General features: G+C 35.3%; 1 protein-coding gene across 4 annotated transcripts in view; it reads left to right on the top strand.

Moving 5' to 3' along the window:
- PPP3CB (protein phosphatase 3 catalytic subunit beta) overlaps positions 1 to 12,568 on the top strand; it is a 44,068-nt gene that overhangs the window by 2,230 nt on the left and 29,270 nt on the right. For all 4 annotated transcript variants that reach the window (XM_081075084.1, XM_081075083.1, XM_081075082.1 and 1 more), the window contains exons 2-3: positions 9,843 to 10,043; positions 10,756 to 10,880. In XM_081075084.1, coding sequence (XP_080931210.1) covers positions 9,843 to 10,043; positions 10,756 to 10,880 — 326 coding nt within the window. The remainder of the gene's footprint in view (positions 1 to 9,842; positions 10,044 to 10,755; positions 10,881 to 12,568) is intronic.

Here is a 12,568-nt window from a genome sequence, read left to right as displayed (position 1 = left end):
AAATTGTACGATAGTGTTACATTTGGTGACAGAGAAGATACATGACCACAGTGCTAGTTCAACTCAAGTTTAACTTTTTAAACTACAGATTTTAAAGTCCAATATGTGCTAGTTTTGCAACTGTACCATTTCATAGTAATGGTGATATGGAGACCATCGTTGACATCAAATACAAGTAGTCCTTTTCTCCCTGAAACTTTTACTTACTATTTGTCAATTTTATCCTCAGATACTTCTAGTCAGGAGGCCTGTATGTTATGGTCATGTAGGTTTTGAAAGGCTCTTTCTGTGGCTCTTTCTGTGGCTCATATGGCTCTTTCTGTGTTTAATAGCAGATGCCTGAAATTTGCCTCATGTGAAGTTTGAAATACTGGAATACTGTAGGTGATTCATGTATAAATGTAATTAGCTCTTCACTGAAATTATTCGTGGTAATTCCACATCACTGATTATGAGTGATTAGGTTTCCTGGTTAGTTAAAGCAGATTTCGTTCTGAGCCCACTCCAGCTGCTGCCTCTGGTCATATTCTACTGTTTTAAAGTTGATGTAGCCCAGGTGGTTTAAGGTGAGATAGTATGCCCTCTTAACTAGTTTCTGTTAAGCATTTTTCTGTTCTTTAGCTAGGATGAGAAACTGGAAATCGGAAAGTAGAAACAAACTAGGAAAAACAGTTAACTGTATCTGTATGAGTGCCTTCCTGCCACATCAGCAAAATTGATATGGGTAATTAAAGCAAAAAAACCTAAATTTATGTATATTGCTCTGCCTTCTCCCCACTGAATATACTTGACCTGATTTGTCCAGGTAATTCCTTCTCTGTTCAGATACTTGAAAAATGTACCCAGATTTGTAAAACTAGGTTGTCCCTTGAGATTAGTAAATCTGTTAATTTTGATATAAATTCACATTTATCACTTAGAGTGCATTGTCTATATTGTGTATATGTTCATTTTAGCACACACAATGTGACTCATTTTCTTTTGAATTCAATATATTTTCTTTGTTTCCTAGGTTATATTAACCTCATCTCTTAAACTACCAGATTTTCAGATTGAACCAAAATGTTGAAGTGTGTGTGTATGTGTGTGTGTGTGTGAAGTTTTTAAAGCTGATATATTTTGATGGGCAGCCTTATGATTTATTTAGGTTCTGTTGCCAGCTGCCCTGCTTATAAATCTGAGATCATTTGGCTAAAGTGTTTTCCAGTACCTTAGCTTTAGTAGGATTGCTTATTTTTCATTTCCGATTATTAGATGAACCACATAGGTCTTGGGGTCACATAGCTACTTCAGTGTTTCTTGCTAGTTCTACTTCGTTATACTTTAAACCAAATTGAATTTTAATTTTTGTTTACAAAATCTGTGGCGTTACTTGTCTAAAAAGAAACTCTTAAAAATGATTTTTCTTTTTCTTTCCACCCCCATTAAACTGTTAAGCATACTAAAATAAATCATCAGTACCATGTGTCCTAGGAAAAGCAAAGGAACAGAGAATAGTGTGTGTGTGTGAGAGAGAGAGAGAAACATCTTGTGGTAACAAGTCATCTTAGAAGGAAAATATCAAGGAGGAAATACAACTGGTCAGTAGTAAGGCAAAAGCTTCAGGTTCCAGAGCTATCGAATGAATTGGCAAGAGTTGTAAGGAAAAGTTTGGTGAAAAGACCCTTGATTTAGTAAATGAGGTGTGCCAATCATATGACTTTATTTCATTATAAAAATGTTTATACACAGATCAAATAAGCTGAAGCTAATTGTTTGGCATGTAAAAGTTATTTTGAAACCTCAAAGTAGTAATTAAATAGCAAATATTTATTTAATGCCTTCTGTATGCTAAAAACTGTAGGAAAACAACAAGTATAAAAGATAAAATACAGTCTTGGTCCTTGGGGAAATAAGTACTCATGAAAAGTTATATATGTCATAAGGACAGGTATGATTAATAATTGCTAGCTAAGAGGCAGAGCCAACAAGTTTGAGTTCAATGGAGGTCGTGATGACTCTGGACTGGAATGGTCTAGCAAGCGTTTGTGTAGGAGGAAAGAGGCCGGGAAGGATGGGTAGGATTCCAGTCAGCAGACGATTGGGACCATTTATTTGTGCAACATTTATTGAGTACCTGCTTTGTACCAGGCATTTTCCTGGTACAAATGTATCCCTGGGCATCAGGGATACAGAATTGAATTAAATATATTAAGTAAGATAAGAGTCTCTTGAAGTGCCGGCAGTCTAGTTGAGGAGACATTATTGCAAACAAACAATACAATGAATTAGGTACAAAGTGCTGTTGGAGCTGCACAGAAGAAATTGACTATCTTATTTGGAGAGAAAGTGTCACTGGGAGAGTATGTTTTGAGGTGGGCCTTGAAGGATGAGTAGAATTTCTCGCAACAGAAAGGCATGGAGTTTTTTTTAAAAGCTTGAAATAGGTGACAGTAGTGTGTAAAGTGCTTGGAAAGTAGTGGCAGGAGATGAAGCTGGAAAGGATCTTTTGCACACCAAGTTGAGGAGTTGAAATGTATGCAAACAGTATAACCTCTGGATGATTAAGAACACAGGTTCAAGGGTCAGGCTGACTGAGTTTGAATCATAGCTCTACCTTAATAACCTTTTCATTGTGGATAGAATATGTAATATCACCCAGTCTCAATTTTCTCATCTGTAAAATAGTTAAAGGATTATTTGGAGGTTTTTGAAGGATTAATGAAGACAGTCCGTGTAAAGTGTGTGAACAGTGCCTGGCCTGGCACATGATAAATACTCAACCAGTGGTAGCCATCACCATTATTATTTTTGAAAGTTTTAAAGTAGAGGAGTGACCCAAACTCTTGGATTTTGAAAGCTAATGAGGTTGTTGTGTAGAACCAAAGATTAGGAGAGAAGCTTCAATCAGGGTGTCAGAAGATTAATGGTGTAGTCCAAATGCTGAATGACCAAGGTACGAATTAAGGGAAAGAGAGAAACCAGATATGACACAAATTATGAGTAATATTAGAGGGTAGGTATATGTATATTGGATCTGTGATTGGGTGTCGGGACAAATTGGGGAAGAGCAAAACTTTTTAAGGAAACAATTGGACTAATTTTCCTTTAGGGATTGATTAAATTGAGCAATTATACTTTGAGGCAAAGATTGGAATGACATGTAGTAGACTAGTCAAATTGAGAAGGACCTTGAAAATAAGTTGCAGGTTTTTATTCCCCTTTAGTCTTTAAGAAACTACCCAAAATTTTCGGGTAAGTTAATCTAGCTGTGCTTTGTACAATCAAGAAGGAGGAAAAGTAGAGCTTAGTTCTACTTTCCTAGTACACAATGTGGTAGGAGCTTGAACTAGCTAGCATTGATTGCAGCAATGGAGATATAAGAAAATGAATAGAATTTGAAGAATTAATAGGAGTAGGAGTCCAGAAAAAGAACAATGACACCAAAATTTTAAGCCTGAGTGACAGAATAGTGATACCATAACAAAAATAAGTCAGGAAGGGGAACCACTTTTGAAGGCAAGGTGTTGTATTCAGAGAACCACCACAAATTAAAGGAACCCAAGGGATACCTTGAAATTTTGAAGACAGTGCTGTAGGATTTATTGAATTTTCCTTAGAGCATGTGGGCAGTGCATGCTTCTACCCCTAGCAACTGAACTGAGGTGTACTGTTTTTCATGTTAGGACACTTTTGATGACTCTTAGTCAGAAGAGCACTGTCATTATGTTGGTATAAGAGTAACATTCTAAAGACCTCAATTTCAACGATGGCTCTACCTCTTACTAGTTGAAACAGCTCGACAGAGTCATTTAAGTTTTCTGAAGCTGTTATTTCATTTTTGAAATGGACGTAAAACCTGCTCTATCAAAATCACAGGATATCTCTGAGAATCATATAAGATCATGTACGTGAAAGTACTATGTAAGCTCTATAAATATATTGTTGCTGCTGTGAATTAGTGTCACGTTATGCAAGTATTAATTCAATAAACATTTATTAGTACCTACATTCTAATCACGAGGTGTGTAGAGATGAAAGACGTAGCCCCCTCCCTTCAGGGAGCTCATAAGCTTGTGTGGGAGACAGATATTTACAGTGCAGTTGGTAAATGCCATGATATAGGTGTGTATCATATGCTAAGCTATGGGACCACAAAAAAGGGGGCACCCTTAACCTAATCTTGGAACTGGCTTGGGGTGAGGTGAACAATAATTAACACTAGTGTACCTCCAAACAATAAGGCATACTAGTTACAGAGACAAAAAAATAGTGATGCAATTTTAAAAATGAAAATGTCTGTAGTATAGGATGTATCTGGAATGTGAGGGATGGGCAAACGATAAGGGTTGGAAATGTAGGGAAGGGTCAGATCACGAGGGCTCTCATATGCTATGTTAAGAGAAAGAATTTGGATTTTATATAATGAAGCCCATCGATTTAAAACCTATTGGCCATGTAAGGTGAGGAAGAAAGAGACTTCAAGGATAATTCCCAGATGGGTTAATGTATTGATAATGGTTCAGAGGGAAAGATTATACATTAAATTTTGGACATACTAAGTTTGAGATATCTATGGAATATGCAAGTGGAGATATTTGATAGTTTAATAAGGATTTGGAGTTTAGGGGTGGATTCTGGACTGAGCAGTCTATTTGGGAGTTCCTCAAAATACTCATTTTAGTTGAAGCTGTGGTTATGAATGAGATCACTAATTTAGTGTGATAGAAGGGTGAAGGATAGAATTTTAGGACACACACTGACACGTAAGGATCAGGAAAAGGACTAGAAGTCCATGAACTAGGTCAATAAGGTTTAACCAGAGAAATAAGAGAAAAACCAGGGAGTGTTTTCATGAACCCAAGAAAGGAGAGAATTACAAGGTGGATATAGAGCAGAACCAGATAAATGTGGATTGTGGAAAACAGACAAAAAGTGAGAAAACGAAGATATCCATTGTAGATTATTTTTCCAAGAAGCTTAGTCGTCAAAATAAGGGAGATCCACCTTTACATGTCTTCCTATCTCAGGGAAGAGGTGTGCCTCCTGCCCAATGCTAAACATTCTGTCTGTGCTTTGTATCCCACACCCCGCGCATGCCCCCATTCTATTTCTTCTGCCTCTAACTCTCCATTGGGTCTTTCCTTTGAACAGATAAACATACCTCAGTCTCTGTGATCTTATAAACAACCCAAACAAGTAACTCCCATACTCCGCATTCCTGTTTCTGCCATGTATATTGTGGTTTTCATGTAAGCAATGACTACGAGTTTAACAAATGGCAGGGACAAGCATAAACTACCTGGACGGCATGAACCTCAAAGGAGGAGGCCTTTTTTCCCTCACTGTGTTGCAGAAAAAGGGTCCTTGGCGTCAGTAGAAGAGAATTCAAACGTGAGCTGATCACGAAGTTTAAAGTGGAAGTAAATTTAGCAGAGAGTAAGGAAGAAAACAAAGAGCACCCTATACAGAGAATGGCAGTCTCTAATCGCTGGTGGAAGAAAGGTCCCCTCGATCTGCAGGGCTAGGGTTTACATGTCTTTTCTGCTTCTGTGGAAAATTCCTTGGTGTGGGGCTGAGAAGGAGGCTAGAAGAACGATGGTAAGTGTATCTTTAACTTCAGTAAGATGCAAGAAGAATAGGGGCAGGTTTGTCTTTACCTCTTGTAAAGCACAACCTGTGTTTATTTTCCGTGGGCTTAACCACGGGGATGGTCCTCGTGGAATCTCTAGTCTTCCAGAGAGACTGCCCCATGTCATTGATAAACGCCTGCCTGAGTTCTGTGTTGTGGAGCATGTAGGTAGCAGGCTTGGAATCCAACCTCTTAGAGGTTTTGTTTTTTCCTGTAAAAATAGTCCTCGTGCCCCTTCCCCATATTATGTGGAGTGATGAGGTCAGACATGGTAAAGGGAAGCCGAAGGGGACTGAAGCCTTCTCTGCTGGGAGTAGTGGAGTATGGAAAAAGGAGCAGTGTCCACTTTGAAAAATGTGTTTGAGAAGTGTTGTCCTTTAGGGGAACTCAGATTTAAATGAGCTAGAGAGATGAAGACAGCATTCTCTGAAGAGCTAAAGTGTGTGTGTGTATGTGTGTGTGTGTGTGTGTGCGTGTGCGTGTGTGTGTGAAGGGTGGATTCTTTTTTTTTTTTAATTTCATAATGGGAATTCTGGAGGCCTCAATGAAAAGGATTGGGAGGGAGGGAGAACAGCCAGAGGATGGTGTGGTGTGAGTAAAAGAAATGCAGAAAAATATTCGAAGTCTGGATGACAGGAGGGCCTTTATTTTGGACCATTGCCAATAATGGCAACGATGAGAGAAGCACAAGCATCTGTCTGATGCTTTGGAGTGAAGTTGTGCAGTTGGCACGGGCTGCAACCCCCTTGATGTTGGAAGCTTCCTGAGGCCTAATAGTTTGTAGCCTCTGCTTAGACTTGGGGAAAAGGGTTAATTAATTCTCAGGATTCCTCACCCAGTAGTAGAAAAAGGAAGATCTCTGCCCCTCCCACATCCCTGATCTATGTGTGTTCCTGGTTGATTTTTCCGACTTCCTAAATTAAAACTCCTGAGGCCTTGTGTTTTAGCCACCATACATTAAATCTGAATGAAAGTACCCCGTGAATGTTATTGATTACTATACAGATACACCCTTCTGGCACAATTTGGGTTAAAGGAAATTTTAAAACAGAACAGTTTGGTCTAAGTTAGGTTTTCTAGTGTTGGAAACTTGGTGATTTGAGGTGATTTTGTAGCTCTTTAGGTTGTTACAGCTAATCATCCATGTGAGCTATTTCAGTTGTTGACCATTTGCATACATTTAAATTCTGGTTTTTCCCTATCACAAATACGGAAGACTAGTCTAAAATGAGAAAAACGTATATAGGAAGAAAAGCCTAGAAAAGCAGGAATAATTGGCTGAAGATGAATTAGTAATAAAGAAAAGCCTTTTAAAAGCCTGAAATAGATAGACATGCCTTAAGAATTACAAAACAAAATAGTAGTTGAGAATATTGATTTCTGATGAAAAAATGTAATCCTCCATTGACCAACAGGGTCACTATTTAACCCCCCATTAGGCCAGATTCTATTTGGTCAGTTTTCTTTTGCCTGATCAGATCACCTGCTATAGCTCCTTTCTCCAGCTGCCAAAGAGCATATGCCTTTTCCCTCTTATTATTTACTGATATACTAAAACATATTCTTTTGAAACTCCCTATTCTCCATTTTCAGTTTCATGTTGTTAGAACAACACTGCTCCTGTAATTTTCACCTTTTATGTATCTGTGGTGGCATTTCTTCACTCCTCAACCTGTACCCATACTTTAAAAGGTATTCCAGCTGGTCTTGAAATGTAAAGTATGGCTTGAGTTGAAAAAGAAGTGGAAAAGCATAGGTCTGTAGATACTGATGGGCATGGAGGCAGTTTATACCTTTTTTCCCCGATAAAGACATTCTGGCTCTTGGTTAAAAAGGGAGCAACACCTCAGTGTGACTTTGACAATGTGAATGAAAACATGCAGTACCACTCACTGGTGACCGGGTGAATGGGGAGAGATGGATTTTTAGGAAGTCCTGCAATTTGAACAGAATTCAGTTTTAGTGGAATTATGTTGTTGATTAGGAAGTATACATAATCTAGAATGCAGTGTCTTAAATCAAACTGTCTCTTTTCCTGAGTAGAGTGATAAAAAATTCTCTTGGCCTAATGAGAAAAGTATGATCCCGTCTTGATCTCAGAAATTTGTACTTAAGAGATATTTAAATTTCTCGTTTTTATAATGTCCCCAAAGTAACCTGATTTATTTAGTAATCAGTTGTTAAATTCTGTAGTTTAAAAACAATTGGTTTACTGATGGGGGCAAATTTGATTATATCATATTTAATGGTTTAATCTTTGTTTGGAGAAAATCGTACTTTAACAGAGGTTTTTATTTTATTGGAATCTAGGCATACTGTATTTGGGGGAATAAAATGTATTTAGATGTTCTAGATGTAGTAAAAAGAAATGGGAATAAATGTATCCTAATGTAGGGGAAAAAAGCAAGTTCAAGTTCTATTTTACTAAATATCAAAAAAAGAAAGCAAGGGGGATTGGTGATTTAAAAGTCTTTCAAAAATGGTTGACATCCCTCTGCCTTAGTTCTTACCTCACTTCTAAGATATTGAGGGTTTTTTTCCTCATAGGCACTTTTTTAAAGGATTGAGTTCTTTGAATTTTTTTTTTCTGGTATGAGAACATGGTTCCTTATTTTTCTTTCTTAGATAATTGATATAATTCTAACCCAGCCCTCTGTTTTTAGTTAGTTTGTTTTAGTTGAAATGTGAAGAAGCAATTGGCTCTATACATTTCCAGTCTTCTGTATAATAATTGATCATCACAATGATGACCCTAAAACATCAAGAAAATACTACATACTGTATGCCTGACTATAAAGTGATATTTTTTCTTAAAAATGTTTGTTTTGGAAAAGAGGGAGCTGCCTTACATTTAAGTCTATATGTAGACTCTTACTATAAATTTCTTTCTTCGTTTTGAAAAACAAGTACTGTTTGTTAAAGAGCCTAAAATGACTTCATTGATTTTGAATGCATATAGAGGTCACTTGTTGGATTCAGTAAAAAGGAACCAAATAAATTTAATAAATATATAGTAATTTTTCCTAGGTATATGATCTCAAATTGTGCTAGATACCATTGAAAATAGACCTTCCTATTTTCCATTCATTTAACAAATATCAGTTTAAAACAGTACAGTTGATGATTACTTGTGGAAACCATAAATATATACTATAGGAGTAAAAAGGCCAATTATTTCAGTGCTTAGACAAATGGGAACTGTGGCTTAGAGTACCTCTGCAGAGATAACATTTTGCATATATTCAAAAAGTGCTTTTTCTCAAACGACTTAAATGGAAGTGAAGGTGATTTACTTTTGAAAGTGTTAGATGACTCAAAAAGTGACTCCAATGATAAGGAATATACTGATGTTGAAGATGTGCGTAAATACTGTGAAAGTGTTTTGTGAAACATGAAAGTAGGAGAAAAAGCAGTATTTCAAAATTATCATGATTTATTAATGTTATTTGAAATCTATATATGCATCTAAATTAATTTATATTTCATAAGTAAGCATTTGGTTTACTGAAAGTTTCTACTCAAGTTGGCCAGAAAACGTTTTTTTCCCTTAAGATTTTTATTAAAAAATATAGCTAACATACAACATTATATCAGTTTCAGGGGTACACCATGGTTGTTCAACATTTATATACCTAAAGAAGATATGTAAGTCCAGCAACTATCTGACACCGTACCACCGATCACAATATTATTGACTATATTTCCCAAGCTGTATATTACATCCCCTTGACTTATTTGGAAAACATTGTTACATGAATATATATATATATATATATATATATATATATATTCTTATTAGGAACATGATGAATCGCCTTATATTTGGGATTTCTTTCCATTCAGGCTTATGTGGTTTATTAAGTTATATTTATTATATTTCATTGAAGATGAAGAAGTGTATGATATGTTCTGAGAGTTCTCCCAAAAAATGTTTTAACTTAAAAAAGCTTAGTTTAAAAAAAAAGAAAGCTTAGTTATTCTGAAAGAACCTTAATTTTGTGAGACAATTCATTTCTCTAATAATTTTCAACAAAGAACATGTTATATACAGATTAATAAAAAAATAGATTACTCTTTTCAAAAGGGTTTTACAAAAATTAACACCTCTATCCAATAGAAGAAACAAAAACCAGCTTTTTAGTTTTATTCTTATTTACCTAGATCCATTGATTAGTTTTATGTTAATATATTAATAGTGATTTATTTTTTTCTTAATTAAAAAAAATTGCAGCTGTCCCTTTTCCCCCAACACATCGCTTGACATCTGAAGAAGTATTTGATATGGATGGGATACCGAGGGTTGATGTTCTGAAGAACCACTTAGTAAAAGAAGGTCGGGTAGATGAAGAAATTGCACTTAGAATTATCAATGAGGGTGCTGCCATCCTTCGGAGAGAGAAAACCATGATAGAAGTAGAGGCTCCAATTACAGGTACACTTATTTATGTTTTGGATATTATTTTTTATTATACCATTATTTAGTTGCCCGGATATAAAGCTGTTTCCTCTTCAGTAATATCATATACAAATTAATGTTACATGGGCATTATCTTGAATTTTCCAGTTATTTTCGTTAAATTTTTTTTCTTTTTTTTTTTTTAGTTTTTGCCTATTTTCAGTGAATAAACATGATCCTAAATAATCTGCGTGCAGAGTTAGTCTAATATGCTATTGTGAAAGTTTCATTAGTTGTATTGGCCATGATTCAATTGGATCCAACAAATACTTACTTACTTTTCTTTCAATCATTAGGGGCAAATGCCTCAGTGTCGTATGGGATACCAAAGATGATCATTTAGAAGTCAACAGAAAGTATTGAGTTAGATTGGAGATTTTACTGCCACCATTATAATTTTGTCATCGTAAGACACACATGCTTGGTTTCTTAAACAGGATCTTTATAAATTTAGATGAAAATTTTGTCACTGGCTACAAGTTTCATTACTTTTGTTGTATCTTATTCTAGATCTTGAGCACATAAACACTTGGGTACACCTCATCCCTATCATAATTCTTTGTAGATGACTTCTCATACATTTCTGGATAGAATTTACACCCTCTTATGTAAAAGAAATTAGAATTTAAGTGAAATTTGTTATTTCAGAGGTTTTTTTTTTTCATATCTAATAATTTTCTTGTTTCAGTGTGTGGTGACATCCATGGCCAATTTTTTGATCTGATGAAACTTTTTGAAGTAGGAGGATCACCTGCTAATACACGATACCTTTTTCTTGGTGATTATGTGGACAGAGGTTATTTTAGTATAGAGGTAATAATCATATACTGTCATTTGATATGCTTTTAAGTGCTTTCATAGATGATTTCCATTAATTCCTAGTAAAATAAGTTCCTTGAAGTACCTATATTGGGTTCTTTTTAATACCTCTGCATTTTCTGAATAAATAGTAGTTTTAAAGCTACTATTTATTCTTCTGTCTTTCCAACTATTCTATTAATTTTCTCTGTATTACTGTTTATATAATTATAATTGCCATTTTTCCCAGTGGAAGTTTTAAGCAAACTGAAGGGTTTATATTACCCTGTTATCTAGTAGCCCTAAGGAACTAGTGCTTTTTATCTCTTACCCCTAAAGGCATTAACCCATGTGAAAAAAAGATTAATTGAATTTTCTCTGATTAAATAAAGCACATTATAATGCTTTTATTGCTTAAACCCTAGTGCTTCTATCCCTCCCTGTGTAGCTATTATGACCTTAGTATATCGTATGAAATCTTCGTTTATTCTGAAATTATTCATTTGTTTTAAAAAACTTAAGAGGCATTAAAATGACCTGCTGATTATCACTTAATGGTTCTTTTTGCATCCTTTTACTTTTCTAATTATATAAATAAAATCGGGTAAATATAGAACAACTTATATTTTCTAATATGTGCATCTCTTTAAATTTTTGTTAAAATTGTGGTAAAATTGGTATACAAGATTATATATATTTCAGGTATATAACATAATTCAATATTTGTATACTCTTCATTTTTTAAGTGAAAATAGACCATATTATAATATTTTTCTGTAACTTGCTTTTTTTCATCCATCCGTATACTGTGATGTATTCCAGGTCAGTAAATATGAAATTACAGCATCATTTTTAATAGGTACATTGTATTCCATTGAATAAAGAAACCACAATTAATTTAATCAGTTCCTTATTTTTGGATACGTAAGGTATTCCCAGTTTTTTGCCATTACCAATGATGTTTCATTAGACCCATGTTACTTATACATCTTTGCATACTTGCCCAATTATTTCTGTAGGACAGATTCCTAGAAGTAAAAATTGCTGGGTACAAGCTCTACCAATAGATACTCATGTTGAGCATTCAGTATGTTCCAAGCATGTTCCAAGCACTTAATACATGTTAATTTTATCCTCACAATAACATTATCATGTAAATACTGTTATTTTATCCATTTTAGAGATGAGGAATCTAAGGCTTGTGGAGGTTTAAGTAAACTGCCCAAGGTCACATACCATGTTTCCCCAAAAATAAGATCTAGCTGGACCATCAGCTCTAATGCGTCTTTTGGAGCAAAAATTAATACAAAACTTGGTATTATTATATTATATTTATTATAGTTATATTACATTATATTACATTATATTATATATTATGTAAGACTCAATCTTATACTAAAAATAAGACCGGGTCCTATACTAATTTTTGCTCCGAAAGACGCATTAGAGCTGATGGTCTGGCTAGGTCTTATTTTCGGGGAAACATGGTAGTTAGGGGTACGGCCAGGCAGTCCAACTCCAAGCCTGTGCTCTTAGCTACCTCTCCTGGTAAATAGTGAATATCCATGCTGGCTACTGTTGTTTCCATCCCCTTCTCCAAGATTTTTGTCAACCTCCCATCTGAGGTATGCTAGGACACCTAGTGGGGAAGAGAGGTCAGGGCTCTGTCCACTCAAATGCCCTTAGGAATTTTAGTATCCTGA

The sequence above is a fragment of the Rhinolophus hipposideros genome (assembly GCF_964194185.1).
Source record: "Rhinolophus hipposideros genome assembly, chromosome: 15".
In the NCBI taxonomy this organism is placed as follows: domain Eukaryota; kingdom Metazoa; phylum Chordata; class Mammalia; order Chiroptera; family Rhinolophidae; genus Rhinolophus; species Rhinolophus hipposideros.
The sequence above is the reverse complement of the archived record's forward strand: the minus strand, read 5'-3'. Positions and strand labels throughout refer to the sequence as shown.